This window comes from Phycomyces blakesleeanus, assembly GCF_001638985.1.
Source record: "Phycomyces blakesleeanus NRRL 1555(-) unplaced genomic scaffold PHYBLscaffold_46, whole genome shotgun sequence".
NCBI lineage: Eukaryota > Fungi > Mucoromycota > Mucoromycetes > Mucorales > Phycomycetaceae > Phycomyces > Phycomyces blakesleeanus.
In genome coordinates this window covers 110,027-129,684 of record NW_017265192.1, presented here as the reverse complement: position 1 = coordinate 129,684, position 19,658 = coordinate 110,027, and the positions used below count along the sequence as shown (strand labels likewise).

The 19,658-nt window shown below is 34.5% G+C and overlaps 6 protein-coding genes and 1 non-coding gene across 7 annotated transcripts; 3 read left to right on the top strand and 4 right to left on the bottom strand.

The window, feature by feature from the left end:
• Positions 1-207: 207 nt before the first annotated feature.
• Positions 208-279, bottom strand: PHYBLDRAFT_t304. The gene has a single exon. It is a non-coding gene; the product is annotated as a tRNA-Glu (tRNA).
• Positions 280-1,195: 916 nt separating this feature from the next.
• On the bottom strand, positions 1,196-4,245 carry PHYBLDRAFT_176248 (hypothetical protein; the record flags this gene model as incomplete). The annotated part of the gene is made up of 8 exons (XM_018437702.1): positions 1,196-1,547; positions 1,683-2,234; positions 2,309-2,793; positions 2,855-2,927; positions 3,285-3,584; positions 3,660-3,765; positions 3,840-4,091; positions 4,152-4,245. The coding sequence occupies 8 exons, from the start codon at positions 4,243-4,245 to the stop codon at positions 1,196-1,198; spliced, it is 2,214 nt and encodes a 737-aa protein (XP_018283376.1).
• Positions 4,246-5,819: 1,574 nt separating this feature from the next.
• PHYBLDRAFT_71044 (hypothetical protein) lies at positions 5,820-7,873 on the top strand (the record flags this gene model as incomplete). The annotated part of the gene is made up of 7 exons (XM_018442396.1): positions 5,820-5,991; positions 6,060-6,556; positions 6,629-6,717; positions 6,793-6,846; positions 7,379-7,422; positions 7,494-7,499; positions 7,749-7,873. 7 exons carry the CDS (start codon positions 5,820-5,822, stop codon positions 7,871-7,873), a joined length of 987 nt encoding a protein of 328 aa, XP_018283375.1.
• Positions 7,874-9,011: 1,138 nt separating this feature from the next.
• On the bottom strand, positions 9,012-11,144 carry PHYBLDRAFT_70998 (hypothetical protein; the record flags this gene model as incomplete). Its single annotated transcript, XM_018442386.1, has 3 exons — positions 9,012-9,169; positions 10,891-10,984; positions 11,049-11,144. 3 exons carry the CDS (start codon positions 11,142-11,144, stop codon positions 9,012-9,014), a joined length of 348 nt encoding a protein of 115 aa, XP_018283374.1.
• A 1,721-nt stretch (positions 11,145-12,865) lies between these two features.
• On the top strand, positions 12,866-13,201 carry PHYBLDRAFT_153581 (hypothetical protein; the record flags this gene model as incomplete). Its single annotated transcript, XM_018433197.1, has 1 exon — positions 12,866-13,201. The coding sequence occupies one exon, from the start codon at positions 12,866-12,868 to the stop codon at positions 13,199-13,201; it is 336 nt and encodes a 111-aa protein (XP_018283373.1).
• Positions 13,202-15,452: 2,251 nt separating this feature from the next.
• On the top strand, positions 15,453-17,095 carry PHYBLDRAFT_176245 (hypothetical protein; the record flags this gene model as incomplete). The annotated part of the gene is made up of 7 exons (XM_018437701.1): positions 15,453-15,624; positions 15,701-15,771; positions 15,949-16,103; positions 16,131-16,197; positions 16,261-16,349; positions 16,778-16,791; positions 16,956-17,095. The coding sequence occupies 7 exons, from the start codon at positions 15,453-15,455 to the stop codon at positions 17,093-17,095; spliced, it is 708 nt and encodes a 235-aa protein (XP_018283372.1).
• Positions 17,096-17,468: 373 nt separating this feature from the next.
• Positions 17,469-18,225, bottom strand: PHYBLDRAFT_176244 (hypothetical protein; the record flags this gene model as incomplete). The annotated part of the gene is made up of 3 exons (XM_018437700.1): positions 17,469-17,485; positions 17,579-17,936; positions 17,989-18,225. The coding sequence occupies 3 exons, from the start codon at positions 18,223-18,225 to the stop codon at positions 17,469-17,471; spliced, it is 612 nt and encodes a 203-aa protein (XP_018283371.1).
• Positions 18,226-19,658: the final 1,433 nt, after the last annotated feature.

Below are 19,658 nucleotides of genomic sequence, written 5' to 3'. Positions count from 1 at the left end.
CCTTTTACTGCAGTTGATGCTCAGAAGATGTTACTGTGGTTAATCTTTACAAGACATTACTGCAGTTTGTTATCTATGAGGTATCTTTGACACACAGAACTGCTGCGATCAATTATCCCGATTTCTCGGATTCATCAAAATAATGTCCGACACGGGAACGACACATGACCAAAAAACACACATACATTTACGTAACAAGTTTTACACTTCCCCAACGGGGAATTGAACCCCGGCCACGACGGTGAGAGCGTCGGATCCTAGCCACTAGACCATTGAGGAGGTTTTATTATTGATATAAAGTGTTGCAAAAACAGGCAAAATGTAATAAAAATTTGGTTGTTTGGCAGTGTGTTGATGTTGCAGAATTCTTTGTAACTCTAGAAAAATTATATTTTATTATTTTTTTTTTATTTTCTGATGGCGGCTGAGTCTGGATAGAAAGCAATTTTTCTATTCGTAGAACAAAATACCAATAAGTACAATGAAACACTATGGCTAAAAAAGTAGTAATATGTTACTACTTTGGTAGCATAACTGCCATTTTTTACATAATAAAAAATGTCAGATTCACTACAGCAGGATGAATGACAGTTGGGCCGAAAGTAGGCACATAACTGCCATTTTTTTGGTCGAAACCCAATAAAATCTCCGCTGTTTGTTGTAAGATGGTAATGTCATTTGTAGCAATTTAAAAAAGTAACATGAAAACACTTTTTTTGTTGCTGTACAATATTTTCAATACTGTAAAAAATGTTTGTAAGTTGTAATGACCACTTTGAGTATTGAAATATATGTTTTATTGAATATCAAAGATGTCAACAATTATTAAGATCAATAATTTTTGGAATGTGTGAACGAAATGGTAACATAACTGCCATTTTTTATTTTTTAAACTATGTTCTTTTTTTTTTAGATATTCTTTTTATCTTGATGAATTGGCAATTTGATTTTATTTAAATGGCGTAATGGCGTATAGAGCATATAGGGAATGAAGAGAAAAGCATAAGGTTTATAGAGAATAGAAAAAAAACCAGAGTATATAAAGAAGAAAAGAAAGACGGGGCATATAGAGATTAAAAAAACATAAGAAATAGAGAATATTAAAAAAAGAATATGAGATACAAGGATGATATAAAAAATATAAAAGATATAAGGATATAGAGCATATAGAAAAATAAGATAAAAATAAAAAGGATTACAGAATGGAAAGATTGCCTTTAGTAATGCACATGTTGTTGTTAAAGATATAATAGGGCGCGATTACATAAAACTGGTTTCCATTCGGTGGGTATTGGACCAGACCAACTTGATGACAAATGTCATTTACACTTATAACTGCATAAGTCGGTTGCATTTGGTGGCCTAGTGTATGGGTGCTTTGTGACCATTGTTTGACGATAGGTACTGATGAGTCATGACCAGCCGCGTCATGTTCCTTCATGACCTCCACGAAAGCAAGAAAGTGTGGGAAGCCATAGAAATCTACATGCTGAAAGTAGAACTGTACTGTACCAACGAGCCAGCTGTGAACAATTACATTACAGTTGCTAAAATAAATAAATAAATAGAATGTAAGCAACTTTTGATTGTATATCGAAAAATATTATACTTACTTTCTATAGGGGCAAGTAAACATCATGTAATGGTTGCCACGGCTGGTCTCATTTTTCTTTCTTCAGTACATGCATGAGGAATATACAGTTGAGTCCATCCACAGACGTGCAACTACAACAACAACAGAGTCACCAAACTCGTGGCCAGTCAAGCCTGTTGTTCTCCGGTAGTATTTCAATAAAGCTTCCTTCACACTAGGGCCACCTACACCTTCCACCGAATCATTGTTCAAATTAACAAACTGATGAAACGGCTCCCACAACTGCGCACCACTAGGATCATTAGGAAGGTCCATGTAGCTCTCTCTTCCATATGGCTTTGGCCGAATGAGGTTGATTTCATCACAGATGCTGATTGCCGTGCTGGTATAATTGTGAATCGCAAATCGCTTGACAAGAAAACTGGCGTTTCGGCCACCCTTTGATTTGGACTTTATCAATTTCGAGAAGACGCCAATTACTCTCTCCATTGAGCAAGTGGAGTAGCATTGCAGGGGGCCTTGCTGCTTGATGATATAGGGTATATGGACCAGGTAATGTTGCACTGGTTGGAAAACACTACGAGACAGGGTATTATTCTGGACTTGTTGATATAAAAACGAGTGCCAGTGCTTGAAGTATCTATTATTAATATTTAAAAAATGGTAACAATCAGCTATTTGTAATGATAATATATGAGATGTATAATAACTTACGACTCCATCTCATCAAGCAATTCTGATGTCAACGTCCATTGCAAGGCAAGCGCACAACCTTTCACGAGAGATAATAGAGCTGTTTTGACAGCCCTATTTGGTAAATAAGGCACAACCAAAGTGGGGACAAGGTATAAGAGAAAGTAAAGCCAGTCTACTGCGCGAGTACCATCGATCTTGGCAAATACGTTGTCGAAACTACCTTGAAATGAGGTGGGTATATATTTTCGTGAGCTGGTAATACAGTTTCCAATTGTTACAAGGTCTGCTCTTGGTATATGAAAAGGGTATTCGGTGGTATTGAGGGTATTGTCTGGATGGGTATAATAAAATTTGGTTTCCTTTGTGAGGGTGACGGTAATCAGGTCATACACAAGCTTTCCAATCCCTCTTGCAATTAAATGAAGTTCATCTAATGCAAAAAATGATGATCCAGAGAAGGTTGAGAGTTGGGTATATATGCTCGGCTGGTATATGTTCTTCGACTATTACAAGCAGTTATTTAGTATGAAAAAAAGATGGCTAATTGAACATTTGTATACTTACAGGGTTACCTACTTTGAAGTCTTCCAAAGGTCTTAACCGGGCGGAAATGTCATCAAAGTACATGCCATGCCGTCTGTTAGTAGGGCATTTGCCTTTGGTCTCACAAAAACGGCAACCAAATAAACTTGTATGGGAACCAATGTGGGCCATACCAGCTACAGCTGGAATATCGCCAGAAGCAAGCAGAAGATAGACCTTGGATCTGCAAAGCTCCACTCCATTGTGCTTGACAACCAAGCCATGTGCCTCAAGATCTCGCAATTCATTGATGATGGGTATAAGAAAGGAGTCCAAATGAGTTGGCTTCTTGGGGCCAGGCAAGATTGCCAGTTGCAAAAGGTATTTGTTGGTATATCTAAGTATTTTATTAGTAATTTTTTTTTAAAAAAATGTAATAATAATAATAAATAGTAATAAATTAATTAATTACCTGATGGATGAGTCTAGGTTGAATATTATGCAATGGATGATGGTATATGAGTTTTTGCCTTTCTTTTGATTGACAAACCCATTGGTATAAAGCCCAATGGCAATATCATTGGGATTGGAGAACAGGCCCTGCTGTACCAACTGCTTGTAATTGTCACCATCAAAAATGTCGGTTAGCTGACCAGCTACAGATTCCCGGTTTGCTCTGTAACAGAGGAGTTCTCTTGTGGCTGGATCTGCCAACATTTGAGAAAGCATATCCCCAACTGACATAAGTTTCATACTGGCGGCTGGTGTCTGACTTTGATCGGGATCAGTCTTGTATCACAGTTTGCTGCAGTCAACACAAGATTCCTGGTCGTCATTAATGCCATACAATTGACAACCACTAGAGCAGACATCATACTCATGGCCCTTGACACTTGACTTTGACTTGAGCAAAGCATCAACAGTTTCGCCATGACTGATCTTAGCCCCAGGTTCTAAAAAAACGATATCACTACATGTTAGTGATCTGGAATTAAAATACAAGGTAACAGAAAATATAATATTTTACCCATCATTATATCGTCATGGTCTCGGATGACAGTGTTTATAAATTGAACAATGTCTCTATATGCTGCTCTAGCAATTCTATGCTGTAGCATCAATTGAGACAGATGAATACTCATCAACTCGGCCTTGATAAAAGTATTTGTACTGATTTGGCTGCTGTCGTAAATGTGAGCTTCACCCTCACTGTCCTCAAAATTACATGCGCACTTATATGAAATAGTATTATCAAGCTCCATAGACTCCATAGTATATTCTGTAATACATTATTTAGTAATTGGAAAATAAATAATACAATTACAGCTCTTTTCATTACCTGAATTGCTAACAGATTCATCTTCATTACTAGTATCATTTTCGTCATGGTACATGTCAACATCATTCAGAATAGACTGGTCAATTTCAGTCATTGTTGCTGAATCTTCTCTGTGAATTCTCTTGTGGTTTTGCAGCTTCTGGTAGTTATCAAAAAACAAGACACATTGATCACATTGGTATTACTGTGTAGATATTCTATCTCTCTGCTGGCTGGCGTTGGAAGAAGACATATTGGTTGGGTTGGTACGTATGTAATATATAAAATAAAGCTGCGAAGAGGATTTTGGTGCTATTTATTAAATGTAAAAGACATCTTTATATACTCTTTATTTTTTAACTAAAATGCTTGCGGCTCTTTTTCTTTTTCTCTCTCATAATGATGATATAGCAATGATTACAGTAATGACAATGCTAGGTGAAACACCTGTCAGTAAATAATTCCCGTGGTTGGAAAGATTCTTCTTCATTAATAATTATGATGTAAGTTAAAATACTTCTTGGTTGACAAGGGGGTACCATTAAAAGAGCACCGGTGAAACAGATACGTACTCTTTACTTGTGAGCGATTAGATATTCTTTGGGCTTTATAAAGAGGTATATGTATATTTAGGATAATTAATGACCAAATAATTTATGTTTTTTTTTAAATAAATTATCAATTACTCTCTAATACCAAAGGCAAAGAAAAACAGCCTTCTAATAATTAACAGTTAAAAAAAAGTAGTACTGTCTAAACACATTGGTAGAAAAGACATATTTATATTATCTGTGTTGTACTAATAATATTTTTGAGATAGTGAATATATATTTAGCTAATAGCATTATTTTCTTGTTTATGTATAAAACTTAAAGAAATAGATATAGATAATGAGGGCTATAGTCTGATACTCTTTTACTGACATCATCAAGATAAGCACTACTGATCGAAAGGGGTGTTAATTGAAAGTGCCGATGTGAGTTAAAGCACACCTTTTTCAAAAATGTACAGTTTCAGTCAAAAATGCCCATTGGTAAATAATAGTAATGACAGTTAAAATTATTTTTACCTTTGATGACAGCATCAATCAAAAGTTTTAGTCGATAATGATAATAAGTATGATATGAACTTGAGTATCATAACATTTACTTTAATGTTGATAAAAAGGGGCTAATTAACTATATGATGTTCAGATGTTATATAGCTACTGTAGAGTATATTTAAAGTTATAATTTTAACTGGTACAGGGTTTTGTCATCGAGAACTTTAACCAAATTTCATGCTATATCTGCAATATGTATAGAGTTATATTATTATATCATATACTTTAAAACGTTTAATATGTAGACGGTGCAAAGTATGAACATTTATACATATAATATTGATTTAAAGTCTAATTCATTTTATCTTTATATTTCTTACAGTTTTGTTGTGTCGACACGAAAAGACTGTATCATGTTCACATGAGCTACTGCAGACAGGTGCAGACAGGTGCATACAAGTGCATAAGCATCCCTTCTTTTATATGTTTTGTTTGTACATCTGTCTGTATCTTTTTCATATAAATAGCTATCAATTGCTTGTAATAAATCGTTGCCTTTCTCAAACTCAAATCGCTCTTATTCTACTTGTCTAAACTATCACCTTTTCTTTTCAACTCACTGCTTATAGCTAAAAAAAAACTTAAACATGTCCGATATTAACACAACTCTCCTCAACTCAATTCAAAAGATTGAGGTTGATCTTGCTGAAATCAAGCAAGCATTGCGCGAGCTTCAAAGGCAATTCAGCAATCAATTTGCGCCAGCAGTCAGTGCGGAAGATCTAACTACAATGCAACAAAGCATTATTGAGCAGAGTTGTAAGTCATATATATTCTGTGCTTAGATGTTTATTTACTTTATTAATATTGTCATACATTTTTTGTAGCTCTTGAGCGCATTGCCGAGTCTGTGAAAAGAGCCCAGCTCACAGAGTACCCTGATCAGCTTGGTAAGCGAGTAATCAATACTGGTGGCGAGTTCAAAGGAAAAAATGAAGCACAAAAATACAATCTGTTGCTTCAGATTCTTCACGAGCAGGACTGGAAGGCGCGCTGCAAAGAAGTTCCACAAGGGCAGCCTTTGCCCCCATTAGTCCCTCTTTCAGACCATGATTTGACAGTAAAAAGACTGCATCTCAAAACATTAGGCCGTACGGTAAACCATGATATCATTGACAAAGACTATCCTGCGGCCTCAAAAGAATGGAAGAATATCCCAGAGAAAAACAGGGAATACTACATGATGCATTTGGAGAGGTTGGCGAAGAATGGTGGATTGCACATCCACCAATGTAAAAGAATGTGGTGTGCAAGAAGCCTTCTTCGGGAAAGCTTCAAGAGCGACAACCAGATGCACAAGAGAAGAATGGCAGAGAAGAACAAAGTAAGTTTATCAATTAACAAATCTATATATTGTAAACTTTAATTAACATTGTTTCCTTTTATTATGCTATAGACACAGCAAGACATAAGTGATTCTTCGCTTTCTTCTCCTGATATGTCAGAAACTGGTGATGTTGAGTTGCCCATAATGGCAGATGTGCTGTAAGTTACCATTGTTGCTTTTTCTCATGCGCTGTTAATACAAAACTAATATAAACTTCTTACTCTTTTATGTAGGTCTCCTCCACCCACAGCAAGTGTCGAGCCTGCTTGCAAGAGAAGCCGAAGATCGTAGTTTGGCTGCTGTGATTGGCCGAGTTTGATTTTTTTAGTCTGTCTTTAGTGCATTTTTTTTCTTATCTTGTCATTTTTCTTTTTATGTTTTTTATTCCTTTTTTCTTTCATATAACAAATTTATTGTCCTCTTTCATATGATTGCTAATGTTGTGATTACAAGAATTTGAAGCTAATGTACAGCATCTACAATTCCGCTACATTCAAATATAAAAGGAAATAGTATATAGCCTTTTTTTTGGGAAAAAAATTAATAGTAATATTTTTGTACTGATATATTATACTTGGGAGTCGTTCTATTATATGTAAGTATATTGAGTAAAATAAACACGTTAAGCTTTCTAACAAGATGCTCATTCTGGTTGTATGAATCAGATTCGAATTAGCTTCATGTTACATGACTTGAATATTTGCTCAAGTTTTTCTTCTTCTACGATAACGACTTTCTATAGTGCTTATATTTTATTGCTTTTCTTATATATAGATCTTAAATATTAATACATTCTTTAATATATATATATATTCTTAGAGTAAATGCTTATTTTACTGAACAAGTAAGCATATTATATAAAGGTAAGCATTATAATAATATTATATCTATTTATTTATTTTAAGTTTTTTCTCTAATATTAGTATATTTGTAGAAATCAGTAAAAAATAATAAGTGCTATCTAAGATATATTAGAATACCCAAAGTATATGAAATACAATTTGAATAGTAGTGTTTTACTGCATACGTTTTGCAGTAGCTAAACAGAACCATTTTTTATTGCGAGTGGCTGATGGAATTGGTTTTTCATTATTACTATTATTATTATCATTTTCATTTAATAAAACATGCATTGAAATAAAGATTCAATTCAATTAAACCCGATTCAATATTGTATAATAAAAAACAGACCATTCTGTTAAAGCTGCAAAGGAAAAACAAGAGGTTGTGCTAGAATTGAAAGCAATAGAACAAAAGAAAGAATGTAATAGAGGAAAGGAAGGACGCTTGATTTTTTTTTTTGAAAAATGGTAACAGTGCCTGTTTTGGCTTTTTACATAATAAATAACTGCCATTTTTTATTATGAAAAAAATGGTAACAGTGCTTGTTTTGGCTTTTTACATAATAAATAACTGCCATTTTTTACTATGTAAAAAATGGTAACAGTGCCTGTTTTGGCCTTATACAGAGTCATAACTGCCATTTTTTACTTAATAAAAAATGGCAGTTATGTTACCAAAGTGGTAACATGTTACCATTTTCTCCGCCGTAGTGATAATGATATGAGTATATCATCTGATGTCTGTTTTCTTATATCATAGATAATATATTGTTAAGTTATTACCCACACTCTTGTTTGAGTGATTAGTGATGTTGACTAAGGTGTGTGACCTTATTATCAGTATATTCTTTATTTAATGATAGTGTGAGAAATAATGTATAATTGATACTGGTTGCTTATTCAATATGTCTTTGTCTTATTGTCTGTGTGCTCTATTTGAATCTACGATTATGTTGGATACAACAACATATACTCCTTGATCCCCAGTGGGTTTGACCTTTTACTATAACAAAGTTAAAAGGTCAAACCCACTGGGGATTGAAGAGTATATGTAAAATCGAAGAGAGGATAAAAGGTACTTTTTATTGATAGGAATTGAATTGTCTTATATAGTTTTCTAAACTAATACTGAGTGGGTATTTTTGGTGGGCCATAGTCTGACTGAGTTTTATTCTTGCTATTTTTGGTGCGATGAAATTGAGCGTAGAGATACCCTTTTTCAAAAAATTAGGTTCATTTCCCGAAAAAAAATCCAAATTTGTTAATAAAAAGAGAACGATTTTGATATTTTTATCATAATGTATGTCTTTATTTTAACATGAATATATGTCGACTAAAAGTTATATAATTCAAGGCTAGCTACTACTACTACTAGAATGGACCTTTCTTGACAGCTTTCCTACCTTATAATGCTCTAATATATATGATTATTGATTGGAATTACTTGTATTTGTAATGATTTATTACTCATACAGTTTTCTGGAAAGCCATAAAATAAAGACATATATTTTGATATAACAGTGAAAGTAGTACATATTTATTGAATATAATAAGAAGTATTTATGTAGAAAAATAATTAAATGAAGATAGTTTTATATCTTTTACGATAATCAAGCTCTATATTTATCTAGAGAAATTCCAAGCTGAACTTGGTCATTCTCCATTCTTTGAGCAGCTTCTTCAGGGGATATATTCTCTAACTCTGCTCTTTCATTAATTGCATCGTACAACTCTTTTCTTCTACTAAAAAATCTAGACTCTTTACGATCTTTTCTTCATGCAGTTCCGTACTTATTTTCTAAGGATTGAATGGATGGGCTGCCATTAAAGCCGAAAACATATTCTCTCCATACATCAGTAACAGAGAAAATTCTTTGGCTCATTGTATACTGTTCTGGCTGTTCTGGGTGTGTTGGCTGTTGAGATGTTACGGCACTATGTAATGGAGTACTTTGGGGTGGTGGCTGTAGAGGTTGTGATGTAATGATGTTACGCTGTAAAGGTAGGTTCGATGGTGTTGCAATTGTAGAGTTACTGAATTGATCGTATCCAAGAGCAAAAAAATTGGTAAAATTGTTGTTTAATCTATTAATGGAGGCGGCGTGTGAAGAGAGGTGGGCATATATCATGGACTGCATCGAATTCATGGTGGCGTGAACTGTTCCGAAACCAGCTCTGACACTATCTACCATCTCTGGCATAACCATATCCATCCTGTTATTGCTCATGAACACCTCTTCTTCTTGCTGTACTGCGGAGAGAACTTGCTGTTCGAAGCTTTTGTATTCATCTGAGCTGAAGATAGCACATGTCCAAAGATAATAACCTGGGAATTTCTTTTTCAGAAGAACAGAGTCCTAAAAAAAAGCAGCAAAGAAATATTACTTAGAGAAAATATTACAAACAGTGCTTTAATAACAACATGTACCTGTAGAAATACCACTCGAAGTCGCGAAAGTAAATCCAAAAAATTTGGGCCAGCTATGTCCTCTTGGACATCTCCATTTGCAAATTTCTGTTTCCAAGATTCGATATTTGGGAAAACCATTGTTTGTAGAGAAGCCAAAGGTTGAACCACTGCTTGTGCTAAAAAGAAGTTGCTACTGTTTCCAGAGAACCCTGTTAAAGCCTTCATTGCTTCCACAGGCAATGTTGACATATAACATCCCACCATATGGTCTGTTCCACACCTTCCAACCATTCGTTGTTGGTCGCCGGAAACGTTCTCTTGTGCAATCATATTGAGAGCACTTTTGCGGTTGGCATGGGTGACCTTTGAAGTATGGATCCCAACTGATTTGAATGCCTCAAGGTATATTTTATGCTGCGTCTTGTATTGTATCGGCTTGAAGCGGTTGTCACCTTTAAAAAGAGCTGTTTCATACCATTTTTCATGGGAAGAAAAGTCGGGAAATGGCTCATTCTCATAATAAAATCTTGAGAATAAACTCATGGCCAATGCACCGACGGAACAGACTTCAAATTGACGATGACGGATTGACGATCCATACTCAATCTTTCCGTGTTGATTGGTTTTTCCAAAGGTCATGGTTGCCACCAGAGCAATGCATTGTGTGGCGCCTTGGTTGTCTAATTCCAAAGAGAAAAGGTCGGCAAATTGCATTCCAAGAACTGTTTGACTTCGGCATAGCATTGCATGACTTATAAGAAAGCAAAGTCGATCTCGACATGCGTGGGTATCGTTTTTTTCCATGAAATATTGACTGATTCTTTCTAATTCTTGCTTGGTGTATCCATCGTTAAGTGTATTCTTTCCACGATCTTCGAAGTTTTTTCTAACAGTCTGTGCGCATGCCTTATTTGCGGTATCAAGGAAAGCACGGACAAGTGGTCCTCTTGCTACACCATTGGGATTCAATCCAAGAGCTTTCTGCTTGCTACATATATCGGCTACTGCCTTGACATAGGCCGCTATTGATTCTTTGCCTAATGGAATCGGGGAGTTGTTATCATCCCTCTTTAATTTACGTCCTCTATTCATGACATGATCCATCATGAAAAAGCTTAGTTTCTGATCATTCACAAGTTCACCATCTCCGAATTCTTTCTTGAGACACCATTGCTGTTTGAAATGTATAAAAACACTTTTAATATTTTTTTTATACAGAAAACTATATTATACATACTCTCCATTCTTCTTGCTTTGCAAGATATGCTTTCGTCATATTTGTAGGGCGCTGGTCCAGGTTTTGAGCTAATACCAATTGGTTGCTACTGTACATTGCTGATGTGTTGTCTATCATATGCTGAAGACTTGGATCATTGACGGTAGTGTTGTTTCCGTTGTTTATTTGAGGCTGAATAAATAGAAATAAAATAATGTATAATATATCAACAACATTATTCATAAAGTCTTTGAAAATTTGAAGTAATAACGTATTAATTATGGCAAGATATACTTACAGCTCTTTATGAGAATGTTTGGTTTGTTATAAAGGTAGTTTCTTTTTCTATTAATTGTAGTACTCTTTATATCCTTTTTTTAATGAAAACTATCAGAGTACATCGTACTAAAAATATATTATGAAGAGAACTAATCACATTCAAGTAGAATAGTGTATTGGAAGTATAGAAGACATTGTCAGGAACCAATGTCTTTGTTTGTTAAAGGTAAACCAATCATAGACTTCAAATGCCTTGCAAATAAAGATATCTTTTTATTATTAGATGAACCACTAAGGATTAATACTTCTCTTCCTAATATATTGTAGTGTAACATGTAAAATAAATATAAAAATAAATATTGACTATAATAAGTAACCAAAAGTCAAAAGTCGTTGTTTATTGGATGTATCTGAGCTTGCGTTTCATATGAGTCCGATATGCGATATATCATGGTATTTGTCATGGTATTTTTATGAAAATTATATGGAAACAGATAAATACTTTTCTTTTTTCAAAAAAGTACTGCCAATTTTTAAAAACCCACCGAAAAATACCTGAGTTTTGTGTGAGTCTCAAGAATCAGATACTGCATATTTGGGTTGTGTTTGGCAACCTATTGAGCTGTTTTGTGACCGCTATTTGACAATTGGTATGGAAGAGTTGTGGGCAGCCGCGTCATGTTCCTTCATTACTTCAACAAAAGCAAAGAAACGAAGAGAGCCAAGTGAATCCTCATGCTGCAAGAAGAATAATACCACACTAACGAGCCAGCTGTAAACAATTATGTTACAGTTGCTAAAGTAAATAAATAAATATAATGTAAGCAACTTTTGATTTTATATTGAAAAATGATACACTTACTTTCTGTAAGGACAGATAAACATCACATAATGATTACTGCAGCTTCTTTCATTTCTTCTTTGTCAATACATGCAAGATGAATATACAGTTGAACTCATTCATAAACAACCAGTAACAACAATCGTAGAATCACCAATATCAGAAATCATCAGACCCAAAGTTCGTTGATAGTATCTAGTTAAGGCATCCTTCACACTAGGGCCGCTTACACCTTCCACCAAATCATCGTTCAAATGAGCAAATCAATAAAATGGCTTCCACAACTGTGCACCACTAGAATCATTAGAAAGATTCATATAACTTTCTTTAGCATACGACTTGGGCTGAATAAGATCAATTTCGTTCTGAATACTGATGGCTGTGTTGACATAGTTATGCAATGTAACTTGTTTCACAAGAAAACTGGCATTACGGCCGCCCTTGCACTTAGACTTGATTAGCTTAAAAAAGACACCAATTACTCTCTCCATTGATCAAGTGGAGTAGCATTGAAGTGGACCTAGTTGCTTGACAATAAATGGTATATGCACAAGATAGTGCTGTACTGGTCTGAAGACACTATAAGATATACTCTTGTTCTGGACTTGTTGTGATAGATAGTGGTGCTAGTGTTTAAAATGTCTATTGTTGTTGTTATTATTATTTTTAAAAAAAGGTTGTGATTAGTTTTGTATAGTGATATAGTGTTAGAGGCATTATGACTTACACATTCATCTCATTCAGCAACTCCGAAGTCATTGTCTATTGCAATGCCAGTGCACAACCTTTGACAAGTGACAACACCGCAGTTTTCACTGCCCTGTTCGGTAAGAATAGGACAACAAGAGTGGGAACAATGTACAGAAGAAAATCAAGCCAATCTACTGCCCGAGTGCCATCAATCTTGGAGAAGATGTTATCAAAACTGCCTTGGAATAATACAGATATATATGGTCTTGAACTTGTGATACAGTTGCCAATTGTCACAAGTCTAGTTCTTGGTATGAAAAATGGATATTCTGTGGTAGAGAAGGTATCATCTGGGCGGGTATAAAAAAATTATGTCTCCTTGGTAAGGGACACAGTGATCAAGCTGTAAATGTGCTTTCTGATTCCTTTTGCAACTAAATGAAGTTCATCTAGTGCGAAGAAGGAAGATCCGGAGAAGGTTGACAGTTCATGAAAGATGCTTGGCAGATATATATTTTTTATCTATTATAAGCAATTATTTAGTACAAGAAAAATCTAATTAAACTGTTATATACTTACAGGATTGCCGGTTTTGAAGTCTTCCAAAGGTTGCAAAGGAGCGGAACTATCTTCAAAGTACATTCTGTGCCGTCTGTTGTCTGAGGCTTTTCCTTTTGTTTTGCAGATTTGGCAACCAAACAAACTGGCATGTGAGCCAATGTGCGCCATGCCAGCCACAGTTGGGATGTCATCAGAAGCAAGCAACAAGTGGATCTTGGCACAGCAAACCTCAACTCCATTGCTCTTGATCACCAAGCCATGCACCTCAATATCTTTTATTTCACTGATGATTGACATCAGAAAAGAGTCCAAGTGGGTAGGCTTCTTGTGGCCAGGCAAGATTGCCAGCTGCAAGAGGTATTCATTTGTGTATCTAAGCTTTTTATTAGTAACTTTTTTTGAAATTTATATATTAATTGATTTATTACCTTATTGATGGGTCAAGATTGAATACAACAGCATGAACGATGGTGTACGAACTCTTGCCCTTTTTTTGGTTAACAAAACCATTGGTATATAGTCCAATGGCAATATTGTTGGAATTTGAGAACAAGCCTTGCTGCACCAACTGCTTGTAATTTTCACCATCGAAAATATTGGTGAGATGACCAGCTACAGATTCCCGGTTAGCCCTGTAATGAAGGAGTTCTCTTGTGGCTGGATCAGCCAGCATTTGAGAAAGCATGTCACTGACTGACATGAGCTTCATACTGGCAGCTGGTGTTTGACTTTGCTCAGTATCAGTCTTGTATCGCAGTTTGCTGCAGTCAACACAAGATTCCTGATCGTCATTAATGCTATACAATTAGCAACCATTAGGACAAACATCATACTCATGGCCCTTGACACTTGACTTGGATTTGAGCAAAGCATCAGCAGTTTTGCCATGGCTGATCTTAGCTCCAGGTTCTAAAAAAAAAGGAACAACATCACTACATGTTAGAAATTTGAAATTAAAGTGTAAGGTAACATAAATATTCTATTTTACCCAACATAATTTCATTGTGATCTTGAATGATTGTATTAACAAATCGGACAATGTCTCTATAAGCTGCCCTGGAAACTCCGTGCTGAAGCACCAATTGAGAGAGATAAATACTCATCAACTTGGCCTTTGTAAAGGTATTGCTACCGATTCTGCTGCTATTGTAAATGCGAGCTTCACCCTCACTGTCCTCGAAACTAAAACTGCCCTTGTAAGAAATGGCCTCGCGAATCTCCATTGCATTCACAGCATAATTTATAATGCATTATTAAATGAGTATTCCAATCACTTATTAATAATTTTATACTGATTATTATTACCTGAATTGCTAACTAATTTATTATTGTCAATAATGTCATTTCTAATATCATTTTGCAGTTCAACATCCTCTGCAATATATTGTGAAATGATATTTGCTGATGCCAAGTTGCTTTCATAACCTTTCTTATGGTTCTGAAGCTGATGGTAAATGTTGAACGACAGGGCACATTGATTGCATTTGTGTGTTTGTGTAGATAATCTATCTCTCTGCTGATTGATGTTGGAGGAAGACATATTGGTTGCTTTAGTAAGTATTAAGTATATAAAATGAAACTGTAAAAAAGATTCTGGTTATATCTGCACAACATAAAAGAGAGCTTTATATACTTTTCATCTCAGGATAATTTGCTTATTTTCTTTTATTTTATTTTTTGCAATGATATCACAATAATAAAAATGATGATAATATTAGCGAAGCACATCTTGATCAACAATGACAACAAGTATTATATAAGTATAACTATTATAACATTTACTTTACAAGATCAATGATGAATGCTTAATTAATTATATCGTATTTAAACATTGTGTTACTATTATAAAGTCCATTTACACTGATGTCATTATTTTAACCAGTAAAATATTCTGGCATTGAAAATTAAAAAAATAATGTCGTAGCAATCATATGTTTATAGTTAAGTTGATTTATCTTTTTTTCAAAAAGTTAAACAAGTAAACATTATGAAATATATAATGGGAAGTACAACTTTTATTCTTTTTATCTTTCTTAAAAAATAATAATTCAAAAATGTCTGATATCAACATCGCACTCATAAACTCTATCAGAAAAATTGAAATTGATATTGCCAAAATAAAGCAAATGGTACGCATGCTTCAAGATCAGTTTAGCAAACAATTTGCTTCAACTGTTAGTGCAGAAGATCTTAGTATAATGCAACAAAGCATCATTGAGCAAAGTGGTAAGATACATTTACTATATATCTGTATATTTACTTGTCTTATTAATATGATGGTATACAACTTCCTTTTTGGTAGCTCTTGAATGTGTTGCCAAGTCTGTAAAAAGGTCTCATTTCACTGAGTATCCTGACCAGCTTGACAAGCAAGTAATTGGTACAGGTGGCGATTTCAAAGGGAAAAATGAAGCCCAGAAATACAATTTGTTGTTGCAGTTGCTTCATGAGCAGGAGTAGAAAGATCGTTGCAAAGAAATCTCAGAAGGGCAACTTTTGTCCCAATTGATACTTCTTTCAGACAACGATTTGTCTATGAAATGATTGCAGCTCAAGACGTTGAGCCGCATGATCAAGCACGATCTCATTGACAAAGACTTTTCTGCTTTAAGTAAAGAATGGAAAGGTATTCTGGCAAAGCACTGGGAATACTACAGGATGCAATTAGAGAGAATGACAAAGGATAATGGCTTTGCTATCTACAAGTGCAAGAGCATGTGATATACCAAAAGCCTCCTCCGGGAAAGCTTCAAAAGTGACAGCCAGAAGCAAAAAAGAAGAATGGTAGAGAAGAACATTGTAAGTTTATTAATTAAACGATTTCATTCATATGTTTTAATAAACCTTTAAAAAAATTATAAGGCACAGCAAGATGCAAATGATTCTTTGCTGTCTTCTGATAATATATCAGAAACTGATGGTAGTAAGTCGCCTATTATGGTGGATGTGCTGTAAGTTACCATGGTTTCTGCTGGTTTGGTGCTGTCAATACGAAACTAATATAAACTTTTTACTTTTTTATAAAGTTCTCCTCTGGCAGAAATGAGTGTTGCACTAGCACATAACAGAAGCTGAAGATCATAGGAGGTTTTGGTTGGATCAAAATATTTTTTAGTGTATTTTTAGTTCGGTTTTTATATTTGTCTTTTATTTTCTTCTTTTCTCTTTCTTTCTCTTGTTTTTTTTATTCTTTCTCTTAAAATAAAGATACGTTGTCCTTTTTTATGTGATTGGTATCTATATAGTCATCAACATTGAAAACTAATGTACAACATCTGCAGCATTGCTACAATTAATTTTTGAATGATGCATAATAGATTTTTTTCAAAGAACAAAAAAAACTAATAATACTCTTGTGCTGCTATGTTATACTTGATAGGTTTTATATTCTATGTAAGTATCTTGATATAATATACATCTCATGTTAAAATAATGTTCATTCAGTTTTCAACTAGATTCAAGTTGACTTCATATTGTATGACTCAAATCTTTTTTTTCGGGTTTTATTTGGTAATAATTTTGAGTGATACCCACTGCTTTTTTCACTTGTCTTGTAGATATACCACTACGGGAAAAAAAGTGGGGTTTTATGGCTGCTTTATGGCGGTTTGACAGGGCGGCTTTGTGGCGGTTTTTTGCCAAATATCCACTTTGCCCCCTGGAGTTTAAATACATATTACAGATCTCCGCTTTCTGATTCTCCTTTGTTGGCTCTTCTATTGGACAGTGTTTCATTCTTTATTGTATAAAGTATATTATATAATCGATTACTTTTATTGGGTACTCTCTTAAATGTCATTTATTACTTTAATATTTTAGCTTAGAAAGGAATTCTATTGGACACTAGTAATTTTTTTAATGTTACTTTTATGAAAACAGTTTTTTATTGGATAATATACATGTAAATGTTTGATCATTTTAATAAATACAAATTTTTATTAGTTATTACAATAGAAGATCATTTTTATTAATCATTTTTATTGGTTGTTATGACAGAAAAAAAATCATATTGTTTATTTTACTGGTTATTATGACAGAAAAATAAATAATATTGTTTATTTTATTGGCTGTTAAAGCATAAAAAAATCTATAGATACATTTTATTGGCTATTTACTGTTTAATATTCTAGGTTTTTATAGTAAGATATTCTATTCAATTCCACTACACTGGATTACTTACAAGACTGTAATATTTTATGGCGGTCCCTCCAGAGATGTGCAACTCTTGCAGTTGATGCCCAGTTTCCGAGACATCTAGTGAAGTCTATACCAAAATCCTTCATTATATTTGCGTGCCTGGCACACATTTCTTTCTTAAGTGCTACTGGTATAGACCCCCAGCTAGGATTAGGACCAAGAGCTATCACTGAAGGATGGGCAGCCATATCATCACATATAAGCTTTGTACACATATTGAGTGTGGCCTTTTCGTTACTTGTTACTTCAATGCCAAGGTCTTCACTTATCATCTTGAAGATATGCTTTAAAGTTATTTCACGGAATATGCTCACTGGTTTGCGGATGGTATTAGCACTAGACTATTAAATGACATATTAATATATATTCAACTCGTTTTTTTTTTTGTCTTACAATGGCAGAGACAGAAGGCGAAGTGTGTTGGTTGGAAATGTTTCTATTCTCCAGTTGGCTCTGGAGAGCAGTAATCTCCAAATTCAAATCTTCAATGCTCGTCTTCATTTTGAGCTTCAACTCTTCGATCTGTGCCTTCATTTCAAGTTTGGTCTTTTCTTGGCCTGCCTTCAAAGAGAGTATCTCATTGTACATGGCGTGTAGCAAAGAGATGGAATTGTTATCTGTGTTATTCATGTTGAGAGTTTGGTTTACCTGAGAAAAAGGATTGTTGTAAAAGAAAGATAAAGGTCGAAAAAATTTTCTATTGTCTATTATTAGTTTCATATAAACGAGTTTAACCTATTGGTCCAGCCAATATTATTATTGGGCTACTGTAGTTCTAATAACAGCTATTACGCAATGTTTTAGCTTCTGTTCCTGAGTTTATATTTGTATCATCTATGTCATTGCCTACTTGTAGTCATTAAGTCTATACAAATCTCAACGCTATTAAGTATAAAGGCATATTATTTAAAAGGAATTATCAATATTCATACCTTTATTCTTAAGTGTTTATTTCCAACTTAAAAAATGTCTTCAAATTCAATCCTTGATAGTTACCAATGCAATCAATACAAAGAGCGCCACACCAATTTAAAAAAAGCCAAGAGTTGTAGAGCTCAATGCTTTAAGAACCGTCATAGAAGACATAATGATATCCAGACTTCACAGACCACGCTTGTTCCTGGACAAGTCAGTGTTGTTTTGAACACTGTCTCAAATGACACTATCGAGTAAATCTACAAATCACATACATACTATTAGAGAGTGTAATTAATTGTATTACCTTCATAAACAAGCAGAGAACGTGCTGATGCAATCAAAGATCAGATCATGGATACACTCAACAGCGAAGATATCGATGATCCAATTATGAATATCTTTAGTAATGATGATAATGATGAGTCTATGGTAAGATATATATATAGATATACATGTCTTATTATATAATGCTAATTATTGTCTACCTTGTTAAAGTATGATGCGGAACTTGGCAACGACATGGATATCATTGAAAACAAAACATCTCCTTTGGTTTTTGACTTCAGTCAGCCTGCACCTACCCCTGACAAAGACGACGCAAAGAACCTTGAGTTTCTCAAGATCATTAAGGATTTTGGTATCTCCCACAATGCCCATGAAATGATAGTCAAGCATTTCAACAGCATTTTGGAAACGTCAACTTGTATTACATACAGAGCATATACTCCTCATCTTGGCAAAAAGCTTTTGAAGTGTTTCTCTGGTGTTGAAGAGACAGTCCATGATATCTGTCAGAGGGGATGTATGCTCTTTACCAGTCTATCCCAGACTGAGTGCTCCAACTGTGGACAAAGCCAGTACAAAACAAGACGTGGAGAAACTGAGGGTGGTGATCTGGTTCCTACTGCCACAATGATACAGCTTCCATTGGTGAGACAACTTGCTCTTGTGTTAGCCAACGAGAATACAAGAGCAGATATGCATTACCACCATAATTATGAGTCAAGCTTGAATGGAAGTAAAACCGATGTGTTTGATGGCCAGGTTTACCAGCAAGCAAAACATCTGTTTTCTGGAAAAGATGAAATTGCAATTTTGTTGTCTGTTGATGGATTGACACCACACAATGTTCCTGGTTCTGTAAC